Source organism: Mobula hypostoma, chromosome 4, assembly GCF_963921235.1.
Source record: "Mobula hypostoma chromosome 4, sMobHyp1.1, whole genome shotgun sequence".
Lineage (NCBI taxonomy): Eukaryota > Metazoa > Chordata > Chondrichthyes > Myliobatiformes > Myliobatidae > Mobula > Mobula hypostoma.
This window is the reverse complement of record NC_086100.1, coordinates 161069110-161085212: the sequence shown is the minus strand read 5'-3', so window position 1 is coordinate 161085212 and position 16103 is coordinate 161069110. Positions and strand designations below refer to the sequence as shown.

General features: G+C 39.6%; 1 protein-coding gene across 5 annotated transcripts in view; it reads right to left on the bottom strand.

Annotated features, from left to right (window-relative positions):
• ccser1 (coiled-coil serine-rich protein 1) overlaps nucleotides 1-16103 on the bottom strand; it is a 1394127-nt gene that overhangs the window by 660238 nt on the left and 717786 nt on the right. For all 5 annotated transcript variants that reach the window (XM_063046845.1, XM_063046846.1, XM_063046848.1 and 2 more), the window contains exon 7: nucleotides 7587-7664. In XM_063046845.1, coding sequence (XP_062902915.1) covers nucleotides 7587-7664 — 78 coding nt within the window. The remainder of the gene's footprint in view (nucleotides 1-7586; nucleotides 7665-16103) is intronic.

Below are 16103 nucleotides of genomic sequence, written 5' to 3'. Positions count from 1 at the left end.
GACAGTACACCATATGCAATTAAATGACTGAACTTAATTAATCTTAATCTGGATAGAGGGTTAGTTAAGAAAATAAAAAGTAAAAGGGCCCATTTTAAGGAAAAAGTCTATTGCGCATCATTGTTGCTCACTGTTCATTCATTTGTTCCCATCGACCTCCAAGCGTAGCTGGCCTTGGACCCTCACTCTTCAGTCCACTCCATCTGGTGGTCTTCTGACTCTCTCCACTCATGTCCTCTCTCTCCATCGCTCCCCGACGAAAAACCGTGAAAAACCCGGCTCCCAGATACACAAGTAAGAACAACATTTCTCCCATTGGATAACATACGTTCCAAAGTCCTGTTACCTTGAACCATAAGCCAAACATTGCTGCTATAGAGAAACTATTACATTAGCAGTGAAACATTACATAGAAGCCATTACATTAACCTTAGCAGTGAAACCTTACAGCGTGTTACACTTGTTATTGAGGGGAGCAGCCACAGGGGTACTCCACACCATCTGCCTGTTCCTTTTCCCTCTAACAGTCAGCCAGCTACCTGCCTCCTGCAACCTACGTGTGACGGCCTCCCTGCTGTTATGAACTCCTTATTCTGTGGGTCATCCAGCTCAAGTTCCCTAACATGGTCTTTGATTATCTTGGTGACTACCATCAACTGAAATCATCCTCTCTGAAAATGGAAGTAGCATCTATGGAAATGAGTTTTGGGCTGAGACCCTTCGGCAAGAAACGTCGACTGTACTCTTTTCGATAGATGCTGCCTGGCCTGCTGGGTTCCTCCAGCATTTTGTGTGTGTTGCTTGGGTTTCCAACATCTGCAGATTTTCTCTTGTTTGTAACAGAATGCAGTATATAGTGATGGAAAAAAGTACAGTGCAGATGGACAAATAAGGTGCAAGGGCCATGAGGAAACAAACTGAGAGATCAGGAGTTCTTTATGTACTATGTCAGTCCAAGAGACTTATGACAAAGTAGTCAAAGTTTCATGCCAAAACCTTGAAATACGAATGAGAGTAGAAAGGAAAGATAGTACAGGGAGGAGGTGGGAGAAGGGAATGGTGAGACACAGACCAGTGGGTGATTTGGGAATGAGGAGAGGTGAAGGATGTCAGATGAAGGAGACAAGTATGGGAGGAGAAGAGGTGGAGTTAGGAAGCAGAGGCAGGTGGGTAATTGGTGGAGTTGGACAAATTAAAAGACAGGTGATTGGTGCAACGGTGCACTTGTCACAAAGGGAGTGATTAAATAGATTGATACTATATCTTTTTCAGTTCTGGAGAAATGAGAGGTGATGTAATTGAAACATGTAATTGGTAATTGATTTATTATAGTCACATGTACTGAGAATTAGTGAGAAATTCTCTTTTGCATGCTATTCAGACAGATCATTCTGAATGGAAGTACTTTGAAAAAAAGCAATGATGAATTTGATTCTTTGGCTGAATCAAAGGTGGTGACGAATCAGCTCAGGGGTGGGAGAATGAAAATCTGTCTGAGTGGTCCCACAACAAAAAACCTCTCACTCAGTATCAGCAAGACCAAGCAGCTGACTTAGGAGGAGGAAATCAGAGGCCCATGAGCCAGTTCTTATCGGGAATCAGAGATGAAGAGGGTCAGCAACTTCAAATTCCTTGGTGCTATCATTTCTGAGGATCTGCCCTGGGTCCAGCACATGAGTACCATTACAAAGAAAGCATGTCAGCGCCTCTACCTTCTATTAAATATTGCTTATTTATTTATTATTAATATTTTGCATGCTTTTTTGTTGCTTCCTTGTATCTACTGTGAATACCCATAAGGAAATTAGTTCCCATGGTAGAAAAATCTAGGAGAAGAGGGCATGACTTCAGGATTGAAAGATGTTCATTTAGAACAGAGATGCAGAGAAATTACTTTCGTCAGAGGGTGGTAAATCTGCGGAATTTGTTGCCACGAGCGGCTGTGGAGACCAAGTCATTGGGTGCACTTAAGGCAGAGATAGATAGGTTCTTGATTAGCCAGGGCATCAAAGGGTATGGGGAGAATGCAGGGGAGTGGGGATGACTGGAAGAATTGGATCAGCCCATGATTGAATAGCAGAGCAGACTAGATGGACTGAATGGCCTACTTCTGCTCCTATATCTTATGGTTTTATAGAACCTAATCTCAGTGTTGTATATGGTGACATATACATATTTTGATAATAAATTTGCTTTGAACTTTGAATGAAGACGAAGTGTTACATTTGTAAGGAAAGTGCAGTGTGGATATATAAGGTGCAAGGGCCATGACAAATCAGATTAGGGATCAAGCTTCCATCGACACTGCACAGGAGGTCCAGTCAGGAGTAATATATCAGCAGTGCAGTGGTTGATGGTGCATGCTTTCAAGCTCTTCTATCTTTACAAGTGTACTTTAAGAGCTTGACAGGATGTTTACTCTGACTTTGGCATGTACAAATATGGGTTACAGTCCCATGAGGTTTGAGTATTCCATAACAAGGTAAGAAGGACATTTTCACTCAGTGAACCTTTAGAACCCTCCAGCTCGAAGGGCACGGGAGGCTCAGAAGCTGAATACATTCAAGACAAGATGTTGGGATATTGTTAGATATCAGAGGAATAAAATGATATGACCCTGGTAACGGTAAGGAATAAAATCTGCACTGAACTAAAGAGAAGTACCTCAGATATCCCCCTCCAGCTTTTATTTGTAATATTCTTTTTTCATGTAATGTGCATTGTTATCACTCTTGGGACTACAGAGTGCCCAACTGATTTGCATTTCAACACACCTCACAAAATAACAATTACAGAGCTTGGTGTTCAAAGAAGCATTCATGACACAAGCACATACATACATTAACAAATACAGAAACCTACCGACCTACACCCTCATTCTCATTACTTCAAACATAAACCTGCACAAACATAATGGCACAGATTTCGAGGTTATAAAGAGAGCACGGGTTTAGCAATGCCACATGGAACAAATGAACGGTCTAAGAATGGTCAGTGTAATTCCGTGTCCATCAAGGAAGGGTCCATGAGGATGAGCCAAAGAAGCAAAATACTTAACAATATAACACAAGAGGTAAAAAAAAAGCCATAATAGAAGTATCAGAGGCAAAAGAATATGAACGTGGCTGAAAAAATAGCAGTAATCATCTCATGTTCTTCCAATTCAGGACATGAAATGATACTCAAATTCTTGGTTATCTAGAAATAATTAATAAATAATATAATTGCAAATTCTCTCAAAGCACATTTTTGATTTCTCACTGACTTAGCTAACAATTAGCCCTAAATCAGATCCGTTAGTGATCAAGAATTTATCTTTGGATTAACATAGCCCATCTATTTTTATAAGGCAGGAAGCCTCAGCACGGTGCCTATGTGCTCCAGTTCGTTTTCTGGGTCACAGATTCTAATCTGCTGTGCCAATCCCACAGTACTTTCAACCTTATTATTTCATCACCAAGTAAACTCCCTCTATACCAACGTGCTCATCTGCTTCAATATAGTTGCTGTGAATTAATTATGCATGCACATGTCTATCTGAATGTAAATGCAGAATAACTCTTCATTTTATTGTTAATCAGTTTACCAGAATACTTACTTAAAAAATACACACTGTGGTTATTATTTATTTGGGTAAATATCACTATCATATCCATTGAATATTCCCATGACTGTTCTTAGATAGCAAAAAGTAAATAATTAAATTTAAGTAATTAGAAACTCCATTGTTTTCATGTTCTTTTCAATATGTTTCCGCAAGGTTTAGGATGCCAAGGACATTTTTAGAAATGATTTTCCGATTGGAGCATCTTTCCTCTCAATCCTCCTCTACAAGATATTGTTAGTGTTAAACAATTTGAGGTTGTATTTCCTGAAATGCAGGTGATTGCTCCATAAAATTTTTCAACAGTAGTTGAGAGAAAGGGTTCAACTGACAGAATACGAAAGTGCTAAGTCTATAAATTGGAGCAAAACTTTTCAGAAGTGAAGTAAGAAAATAGTACTTCATGCAGAGGGTGGTAGGAATCTAAAACTCTGCAAATGGCAATTGGTGCCATGTCAATTGTTAATTTCAAATAGACTTTTGATTCTCAAAATTAATGGTGCAAAAACCAGAATGTGGATTTATGTGCAAAGTCAGCATTAGCCTCATTGAATGGCAATATAGGCTTGAAAGGCTCCACAGTTACTTGATTGTTGAAATTAGTATCCGGAATATTGCATTCATTTCTGGTCAGTCCATTGTAGGAAGGATGTGGTGGATTTGGAGATGGTGCAAAAGAGTTTTACCAGGATGTTGCCTGGATTAGTGGGCATGCACTATAAGGAGAAGTTGGACAAACAAGGGATGTTTTCTCTGAAGCAGTGAAGGCAGCAGGGAAATCTGAAACCTAATGAGAGGCATAGACAGATTTGGCAGCTGGTATATTTTTCCCAGGGTCAAAAGTCTAATACTAGAGGGAATGAATTTAAGATGAGAAGTGGTAAATTCATAGGAGATGTCCAGAACAAATACTTTTACAAAGAGATTGGTGGGTGCCTGGAAGGCACTGCCATGGATGGTCAAGTAGGCAAACATGAATGTGCCAAGAATGGGAGGATTTGGATCTTATGTAAAAGAGATTAGTTAGACACTTAATTATTCGTTGAATTAATTTGGCCTAACATCATGGGCTGAAGCATCTGCTCCTATCCAGCACCTTCCTATGTTCTATGTGACTGCTGACAAGAAAATCTCTACGTACAAATACTCAGCAGGTCTACCAGCTTTTGTGGAGGAAAAAAAAACAAGCAATTTTTTTGACTGCTGATCTTTCACCATAACTGGCCCTTCTGGTGAAAATCCATCAATTCAAAACATTAACACACCATTTCATTTTTGTCTGTCACAGTCTGACTGGTTAAGTGTTTCCATTGATTACTGGTTTTATTTTGGGGAGTTCATCCTCTGCTGTATTTTGTCTTATTCTCCTGTCAGCCATTGCTTGTGAAACTGGGTTGGCATTTTCAGCAGCAGACCTGATGTTTCAGTTATGGGACGATTGGAGGAGGGAGATGTTTTTCGGTGTCTGTGAATCAATGATACTATGTGTGTTATCATGGTAGTACTGCCTCAGAAACCATAATAAATAATTTTTATTCTCACTGAGTGCCACTTATAAAAGGCTGTAACAAGTTTGAACATATTCCATTAAAATGGATTTTTAAATATATTTTAAAAATACATTGTAACACAGATCTGCCTCAATGTGTTTCCACATCATTTAAAATCACTCACTGACAAACTATTTTAACGCTAGTCAATAACAATTATTGGACAATGTAACCTACTGATTTAATGTAACTGGAGCACCAAAAATTATTGGAAGTTTATTGTATTGTTGAGCTGACATGCCCGCATTGGCATTTAATAAAAATAATGATATTATTTTGGCCAATGTTTTGGCGAACAGTGTGCTTTAGAGTCATGTCTGGGTTCATATCCTACACCAAAGATATGAGGAGAGACATTTTGGTTGACCCTACAGTGAAACATTAAAGGAACCCTGCAGAGTTAGAGGTTCCAAGTTTATGATCAGACATAAAACTGGCACTCCATCTGCTCTCCCAAAAGGATGATTTCGATGCCAAGGTACCATGTTGAACAAGAGTAACAAAATTATCCCTGGACCAACATTTATCATATCATATGTGGGAGCTTGTGATATCCAAAATTCTTTGTAATTACATCACTGGCCAGAATGTGTTTTAGATTGTTCTAAAAGAGACGTGAATGGTCCTACAGTAAGTAAGGTCTTTCTTTCTATCTGTTTCTCTTTCTTTCTTTCTCATTGGCCCACACCATTCAAAATTAACATCTTTCACAAAAACTGGCTTCCCATCCATGAATTCTGTATATCTGCCTTGGAAAATCAGCCAGTGTAGTCAAAGTCCCTCTCGCCCCTGTCATTCTGTCTTCTCCCCCTTTCCATCAGCAGAAGATACAACAGCTTCAAAACATGCACCACTTGACTCAAGAACAACTTCTATCCTACTGTTATAAAACACTTGAATGGACCTTTTGTAGATTAACAATGACCACTTCACCTCATAATTTACTTCATCGTCACCTTTGCGCCTTACTGGACTGCACTTTTTTTTGTTACTGCAACAGAAACACCATGTTCTCTAGTTTATTAATGTTTTTCCCCTGTAAACTGTAATTATGTTTTGAAATTATCAGCATAGATGGCTTGAAAAACAAAGTTTTCACTGTATCACAATACATCTGACAATGATGTCCAATACCAAGACCATGGCACTGCTCTAGAAGGTCATACAGAAATGCAGGTTTTCCTCTCTCTATTTCCTCAATACTAATTGAGGAAATTAGTATTTCCTCAATATTAATGCATTGTATATTGAAACCTGTTATTGGTTAACAGCTTTCAATATACAATGCATTAAGTTTTCAGTGCAATTCTTTCAATTTGCAGCACATGTTCTCAGACAGTGCATTTCTTCTCTCTGTAGGTGGCTGCTTGCTCTTTTCCTTGGGAAGTGAATTAAACACTTGCCTTGCACATCAGCCAAGAAATGTTAACTGCAAAATGCATCCCACTCAGAGAGAAAATAAAACAGATGGAAATAACACTCTAGAATCAACGTTCATCAAGCCTGAAAACAATTCTCTTCCCTTATGCTAATTTCCACTTAGCAGAACTTTAAGCCAACTATTGGAATATCTCCAATTCCATCATTAAATTTTAACACATTTCCTACTCTATTTATGTCATGTAAGCTAAATTAATTTTATTAATTGATTCCAGTATTGACTGGACATCCATTTATCTGTTATAAGCATTTTGTTTCAAGAAAGGACATGCCATTTCCCATTAAATATCAAACCTTCAGCATAGTGTCTCCCAGTATTTGCAAATTATGAAGATGAAATATTCCAATGATAGTTTTGTCTTCTACAAGCCTGGCAATGGGAAACATTCTTCAACATTAAAATCTCCAGTTGGGCAAATGTCATCCTTCCCGAAAGGCAAGAGCTTAATTTCTTCATTAAAGAGTTATAGATCATACGTCAAGTTCACATCAGTTATACATGACTTGTTCCACTGAACTTTTGGTAAAAGCAAAATGATGACACTATGAGACATTATTTATGCAAAATACATATTATTTGAAAATGTTATCATTGAAGATAATGTTATATGATCAAAGAAAAAAACATCTGGTATTTTGTTCTTCTTTCATTTCATACTGAAGCATTCAATGGCCAACCTGCTCGTGAAGTACAGTCAGAATCAGTGAGGCTTTTTTCCCTCCTTAGTCCCCTGTTCCTTCTGTCTTATCTAATTAGAAGCTACATTAAATTTAGACATTAAACTCAACCAATTCTGTACTTCTTTTCCTTCAGTGTGTGATATTATTTTAAGAACAACCACCTCATTAACAAACAAGGATTTTGTCAGTCTTCTGATTTCATGTGAACCGCTTGTATCACCTGCAGAATAGAAGTAGGGGATACAAGATCTTCACAGAAGAAACTCTTCTTGGAGCTCCTCAACAACGTACAAGAGTGCTGGGCGTCCTACCTTTAAAGGAAACGGCATCTCGGTGATTGGACTGACAGGAAGTGAATGTGTGCTGCTGGCAGGACTCATCTCTGTACTCTGCAATAAAAAAGAAAGGATCATCAACACAATTTCAAGGCAATCCACAGCTCTGCAATTTTTTGCTGATGCCACTTCAGTGAACATCTTTGAAAAAAAAGTAGCCAGAAGGATAGATATCTACATTTTAATTAGTAATTTGGCTTACACGTACCAAAGAACATTGAAAAATTTAGTTTTATATGCCACCCAGACATCACACCATCACATTGAGGTAGTACATGGGAAAAGCAATAAAAGAATGCAGAATACAGTGTTACAGCTACAGAAGAAGTGCAACACAGGCAATCAGTAAGGTGCAAAGCTGTGGCAAGGGAGATTGCTGGGTTAAAAGTTTATCTTATTATCCAAGAGCTTGATGACAGTGGGGTAGAAGCTGTCCTTGAACCTGGCAGTAAGTGTCTTCAGACATTTGTATATTTATTTATTTTCTGCCTGACGGGAAGAGGAGAAGAAGAAAGAGTGTCTGGGGTAGAAGTGCTCTTTGATTACATTGTCTGCTTTACTGAGGCAGTGAGCATGATTGACAGAGTCCATGGATAGGCTGATTCCCTTGATGTACTCTGTGTTCACAACTCTGAGTTTCTTGTGGTCTTGGGTGCAGCAGTTGCTATACCAAACCTTGATCCATCTGGATAGGATGTTTATTATGGTCAATCTATAAAATTTGGTGAGGATCAAAAAGGACATTCTCAGTTTTTTAGCCTCTTGAGGAAGCAGAAGCACTAGTGTACTTTCTTTCCCATGGTGTATAAATAGTTGCACAGGGACAGCCAATCACAAGCAGGACCACAGTTTTCAAAGGGTTTTAAGAGGAGTAGAACTAAGCCACCTGGCGCATTGAGTCTTTCAACATGGTTGATTTAATATCTCTCTGAACCTATTTTCCTTCCTTCTCCCTGTAACTTTTGATGACCTGACCAGTCAAGAACCTATCAACCTCTGCTTCAAATGTACCCAAACTTTAGGCTTCTACAGCCATCTATGGTAATTAATTCCATAGATTCATCACTCTTTGGCTAAAGAAATTTCACCTCTTCCCTATTTTTGAAATGGGGAAAAAATGGATCAGCCATGATGAAATGGTAGAGCAAACCCAATGGGCCAAATGGCCTAATTCTGCTTCTGTATCTCATGATCTTATGGTCCTATTCTAAGGGATGTCCTTCTAATCTGAGGCTGTGCCTCTGGTCCTAAACTCACCCACTAAAGCAAACATCTTCTGCACACCCACTCTATCTAGGCCCTTCAATTTTCAGTAAGTTTCAGTGTTTTTGTTTCTGTATTTCATTTGGAAGATAAATCAATCTTCTAAACTCCAGCAAGTACAAGTCTAGAGTCATCAACCATCCTTCATACATTAACCATATTATTACCAGAATTATTCTCGTGAACATCCTCTGGACTCTCTCCAATGCCAGCACATCTTTTTTAGATAAGAGGCCCAAAACTACTCATGATACATCGTGTGGTCTCACCAAAGCCTTATAAAGTCTCATCATTGCATATTTGTTCTTATAATCCTAATCCTCTCAAAAAAAAGTCTTCATTATTACTGATTCAACTGCAAGTTAACCTTTAGGCAATCCTGCATAAGGACTCCCTGTCCCTTTGCACCTTAGATTTCTGAATTTTCTCCCCATTTCAAAAGTAGTCTATGCATTTATTCCTTTCACTAAAGTGCAGGACCATACACTTCCCCACACTTTATTTCACGTGCAACTTCTTTGCCCGTGTGTGCTTCTGTAGACTCCCTGCTTTCTCAACACTACCTGCCCCTCCATCTATCTTTATATCATCTGCAAACTTGGCCACAAAGCAATTAATTCCTTCATCCAAATCAATAACATATAATGTGGAAAGAAGTGGACCCAACATCAACCCCTGTGGAAAACCACTAGACATCAACAGCCAAGCAGAAAAGGTTTTTATGGGTGGAGATGTTAATGACAAACACAGTGTAAAAGGGGATTATTTAATTTATGTTTTACTTGCAGATTAAATTACTTTCTTTATTTTTCAACATTTTAATTTAATAAAATAAATAACATTTTATTCGTCCTCCAACAATAGCACAATAATATCTTGTCCGATCAAGATGGTGCCAGTGAATAATTCCTCAGGCGACATCTTCCAGATAGCCAATCTCATCAATTTTATTGCTTTTTCAACACTTTCTGCTTGTTCTTTTTGTCTTGATTGTGTTTTGGAGACTGTGGAGCCTGTGGCGTGCAGTTTAGAGTTTGTTTGAGTGATCTGGTGTTCTACTGTTCTCGGAGAGGACGGCAGGTAGAGGCTATCTCATGCAGAAGGCCAGGGACGGGGTGCGAAGCCATGACTGACTTCATTTCAAAGCACCAAGGAAGATTGAAGCATCACAGCGAATATTCACCCCAGAGGCCACAGGTCAACAGTGGTTGGTAGCCAGGTTGGCAGCGCGGCAGTCATTTTGAGCGAGTGAAGGGGAAAAGTTTGGGGTTTGGTGTTCCAGGTGCTGTTTTCCGTGTGGGTGATCTGTTAGATTACTTGTTTAAGGAAGGGGATGTGGGGTTTGGAGTTTGTAAGTTTAGTTTCTTTTTCCTTTTTATGCAGAGATGGGGGTTGATATTGTTTCTTTTAAACGACTTCTGTGTTTTTTCTGTATTTCACGGCTATCTGAAGAAGATGAATTTCAGAGTTATATTGTACATGCATACTTCGACAATAAAATGAACCTGTGAACCTTTGAAAAGAGAAAACCTCTCCCTAGGACTAAACATCTATCCACATAGTATTTTATTTAATGTCTTTTACTCAAGATATAATATTTTGCTCAATTACTTGAATTTAAACTTTTGGGGAGTGAAGTTCATGCTTCTTGATTCCAAAATTCCAGAACTCTGCATCTTTGTCCACTAATCCCCAAAGTATTGAGCCACTCATTGTAATTAGTTACTACATAGTAAGTGTTCCACTGGAATGAGTTTGAGCATGCAACACTTGGTCAATTTTAATGTTTTCTCCTGATAGAAAGGAGACATTCTGCCAGTCAAGTACCTGCCAGCTCCTGGAGCATTCCCATTGATTCCATTCTCCTCCCATTTTCCTGTGACCTATTCTCTCTCAAATGTTGACTGACTCCTCTGATTCACTTGCCTTCCACCTACAAAAGAGGTAATTTGAGAAGCTAACATGTCTTTGGGATGTGAGTGGAAATTAGAGCACCTAAATGAACCCATGTGGTCACAGGACAAACATGAAGACTCTGCAGGGTGAGGACTCAAGTTCAGAGACTTGGGACACTGGAACTGTGTGGCAACAGCACAAACTGCTGCATACTACAACAGAAATGATTAGACAGTCAACAGAAATCACCTCCGCTATTTGTCACATAAAAATGAATCATGTCAGAATTGAGATTTACTCTTGTTCTTAGATTACCATATTACAACACCAGCTGTTTTACAACTGATGTATTATGCTTTTATATTCATTTTTATTTAATAGATTTTATTGCAATTTTAACATCTGTTGAATGGAAATTTTAAACAATCAGGGTTCAGTAATTAAAACACCATTCATAATTTTGTGTTCTACAAATTGTGGGGTGGTTAATAGATCAGAGAACTGGAGCAAAATGCATCATGACATTAAGACACAATGACTGTGTAGCTTGCAAATGAATGTCAAAATAGGTAAGGGAGAGAAATACATCTTGGTAGGAAGAATATCACACAGCTACTGCAAAATGGAAATTTCATGCTTCAAGAAATTTGCAAGTCTAGGCCATTTGAGAATATGATGGGGTTCTGATCCTCTAAAATATACACATTCTGAACTGTTCTCAAGTTGGAAATGAATAACAGAAATATGTGGAAGAGGATTATCGAAACAGCTGTAATGGGAGAGTGAGCAAGCATGAGAAGAGTGGCCATCAGCACGCCTCACTGACTCAGTGATTAAGTGAGTGAGCTTGCTCTGTGTTCCCAGCTCTGATCGATTCGACTCTGCCCCCAATTGTTGAGACTTCGGGGATCAGACGGAGAGAAGGCATGCACAAATGCCTCACTCCAACACAGCAGAAGATGCCTGCAGCACTGAAGCAGCTGGCAAAACATCCCAAATGGCAGCCTTTCAAATGATTATCCATATTTCAAGGTGTCCATCATAGTACAACAACGATGTTAGGAACTTTATCCTCAGAAACAGAAAGCAGTAAGGGAGCCTGACAGTAGGCTTTATGAAGGGGCTTGATGGAAACAATATAGAGGGGAGACCAGAATAAAGGGTCATAAATATAAGAGGCTAGCAAATAAACTCAAAGAGAGTTAAGGTGTAGCCTCCACACCAATTAGTAATTTAGTATGAAATACTTGACACAAGAAGGAAGGGTGTTTAATGTGAAGGGGGTCATTTCAAAGGAGATGTGAGGAGCAAGTTTTTTTATACACAGGGAGTGGTGAGTGTCTGGGATGCACTGCCTGGGGAGGTGGTGGAGGCAGATACATTTGGGACTTTTAAGAGAGGTTTAGACAGGTACAGGAATATGAGGAAAATGAAAGGATATGGACATTATGTAGTCTTTAGTAATTAGTTTAGTTGGTCAATAGATTATTAGTTCATTTGGTTTGGCACAACATTATCTTGCTGTGCTGTACTGATGCTTGAAGAAGGAATGGCTCAGAGAGACAGCAATCATGCAAAAAAGTGAAGTTCGGAGAACATACAGCGAACTGAGACACCATTCTGTTGCTTTGCGCTCATTGCTGTACTTATCATCACCATACACACTGTTTACTCAGCAAACTTCACACAAGCCCAAAATTTCATTGCATCTCAGAGTATACGGCAATAAACTGATTTGAATTTGATCCTGAGTGCTTTGGGACGAGAAAGACTCAGGTGGAGAACAAGTTAAAACAACCCAGTGGCTGAATGGCCTGTTTTCATGCTACAAAATGATACTTCATCCAACACCATACTAAAAAATACAGGTAATCTGCTAATAAATCATGTCAACGTTATTTGAATGAGAAGGTCTTCAAAATAATAACCAGAAGGATGTTTAGCTAGGAATAGGACCAACATTTACAAAAGTTATTGTAAACAGAGATGAACAAACACAATGCAAAGGAGGTTATGTTATTTGTATGGTATTTGCAGCAATTTTTCAAACTTGGTTATTATTTGTATTTACTATTTCTCCAGCACGAACATGAGAGAAATCTTTCCGCAAGGATAGGACCTCACCTATTAATAATCAATATAAATAGCATTTTGTGTGCGTTACTCTAGTAAAAGTAATAGCTGACCAGGAATCTGTTAAATTTGTCAGAGAACACAGTACAGTATGGTGCAGAAACAGGCCTTTGGGCGACCAAGATGCCAATACAAACTCGCCCCAACTGCCTGCACATGGTCCACATCTCTCCATTCTTTGCTCATTTAAATGCCTCTTAAATGTTTGTGCTTCCATCACCTCTCCTGACAGCGTGTTCAGGCTCCTGTTAAAAAGTGGCCCAACAAGTTACTTAACTCAGAGCAAGATTAAACATGGGAACGGATAACAGTGTTGCTAAGGATGTGCACATCCCACGTAGGGATAAAATTCATGGAAGTATTCTAAAGCTGTTAACCATGGATATGCAAAAGAAAACAAAATTCTCTGTCTGGGTAATCCACAGTTCAAATATCTGGCATCAACAGTGTTTTACAGTCAAAGATATATTGCAGGAAGTTCCTACAGAAGGTTAAAAAATAATAAATACCATCTGATGTAGTAAGATAAATTAAATTTATTCCCATCATGCATTACAACTAGCTCACACCTTTCAAAGGAGCTTCATGAACTGTGAAGATCTTTCCAAGATCATAAAAATTAGTGTAACACTTCCTTTCCTCCACACACCATAATACAATCAACACACACAAAATGCTAGAGGAACTCAGCAGGCCAGGCAGCATCTATGGTTAAAAAAAAAGCAGTTGATGTTTCAGGTTGATACCTTTTAACAAGGCTAGAGAAGAAAAGGCTGAGGAGTAGAGTTGAAAGGTGGGCGAAGGGGAGGGTGAAACTTGGAGGAGGAGGGATGATGCAAAGAGTAGGGAAGTTGAGTGGTGAACGAGACGGAAGGCTATGGAAGAAAGGGGGGGTGTGCAAGGAGATAACATGAGAGAGAGAAAAGGGGATGGAAAATAGTGTGTGGGGGGGGGGTGGCATTACCAGAAGTTTGAGAAATCGATGTTCATGCCACCAGGTTGGAGACTACCCAAATGGAATATAAGGTGTTGTTTCTCCAACTTAAGTGTGGCCTTATCACGACAGTGGAGGAGGCCATGGATAGACATATCAGAATGGGAATGGTAAGTGAAATTAAAATGGGTGGCCACTGGGAGATCCAGCTTGTTCTGTTGGACAGAGCGTAGATGCTCAGTGAAGCAGTCTCCCAATCTACGTCGGGTCTCACCGAATTGGATCAGCCCATGATTGAATGGTGGAGCAGACTCAATGGGCTGAATGGCCTACTTCTGCTCCTATATCTTATGATATATTGTACAGGAGGCCACACCTGGAGCACCGAGGACAGCATATGACCCCAACAGACTCACAGGTGAATGATAATATGATTATCATGATGCCTATAACATTTCTGCTACAAGATATATGATCCTGATTGATTCAAAGAATCATAACCATTTAACCATATAACCATATAAAAATTACAGCACGGAAACAGGCCATCTCGGCCCTTCCAGTCTGTGCTGAACTCTTACTCCCACCTAGTCCCATCTACCTGCACTCAGCCCATAACCCTCCATTCCTTTCCTGTCCATATATCTATCCAATTTAACTTTAAATGACAACATCGAACCTGCCTCAACCACTTCTGCCGGAAGCTCGTTCCACACAGCTACCACTCTCTGAGTAAAGAAGTTCCCCCTCATGTTACCCCTAAACTTTTGCCCTTTAACTCTCAACTCATGTCCTCTTGTTTGAATCTCCCCTACTCTCAATGGAAAAATTATGCCCTGGTTACACTGCAAACCACTGTTCTGGGACTCGTACCTTTTGCACAATTTGCAACTGACAGCAACTGGAGAGAGACCCACTAACAAGCATTTTTACAGAATAGTAGGGGAACTCAATGGGGCAGGCAGCATCTATGGAAAGAAATGAATAGTTAACGCTTTGGGCTAAGTTCCTTCATCAGTCATCTTCCATCTCCCTCTACTGATGCTGTCTGCTCCTCCAGCATTTTGTGTGCACTGATCAAAGTACATCCATGTCACGACATACAACCCTGAGATTCATCTTCTTGTTGGCATAGTCAACAAAGCCATAGAATAATAACCAAAACAGAATCAATGAAAGACTGTCCAAACATGGTGATCAACCAGAGTGCGGATGACAACAAACTGTGCAAATACAAAAAAGGAGAAATAATAACAATAATTAAATAAACAATAAATATCAAGAATACGAGATTGAGAGTCCTTTAAAGTGACTCCATAGATTGTGGGATCATTTCACTGATGAGGCAAGTGAAGTTGTGTGGAAGTTATCCCCACTGGTTGAAGTGCCTGATGGTTGAGTGGTAATAACTGTTCTGGAACTTGGTGATGCAAGTCCTGAGGCTCTTGTCCTTTCTTCCTGATGGCAGCAGCAAGAGAGGGGGTCCCTGATAATGGATGCTGCTTTCCTGCAACAGCATTTAATGTAAATATGCTCAATGGTGGGGAGGGGAGGACTTTACTTGTGATGGATTGGGCTGTATCTACTACTTTCTGTTGGACTTCCCATTCAAGGGGTTTGTGTTTCCATACCAGGCTGTGATGCAGCCAGTCAGTATGCTCTCCACTGCACATCTACAGAAGTCTGTCAAGGTTTTAGATGGCATGCCGAATCTCTACAAACTAGAGGCACTGCCATACTTTCTTTGTAATTACACTCACATGCTGGACCCAGGCCAAGTCCTCAAAATAATAACACCGAGGAATTTAAAGTTGCTAACCCACACCACTACTAATCCTCTGATGAGGACTGGCTTATGGACCACTGTTTTCCCTCTCCTGGAGGGTATAGTCGGCTCCTTGGTTTTCCTGACGTTGAGTAAGAGCTTGTAGTTATAACACCACTCAGCCAGATTTTCAATCTCCCTTCAATATGACGATTCATCACCACCTTTGATTTGGCCTATGATAGTGGTGTTTTCAGCAAACTTGAATATGGCATTAGAGCTCTGCTTCATCATACAGTCATCAGTGTAAAGCAGAGATTTTGTCGCAATCCAGTCTGACTGGGGTCTGTGAGTGAGGAAATCCAGGATCTAATTGCACAAGGAAGTATTGAAGCCAAGGTCTTGGAAGGTTGATTAGTTTTGAGCAGATAATAGTATTGAATACTGAGTTGTAATTAATAAAGAGCATCCTGATATCTGCATCATGGGGGTCCAGGTCTTC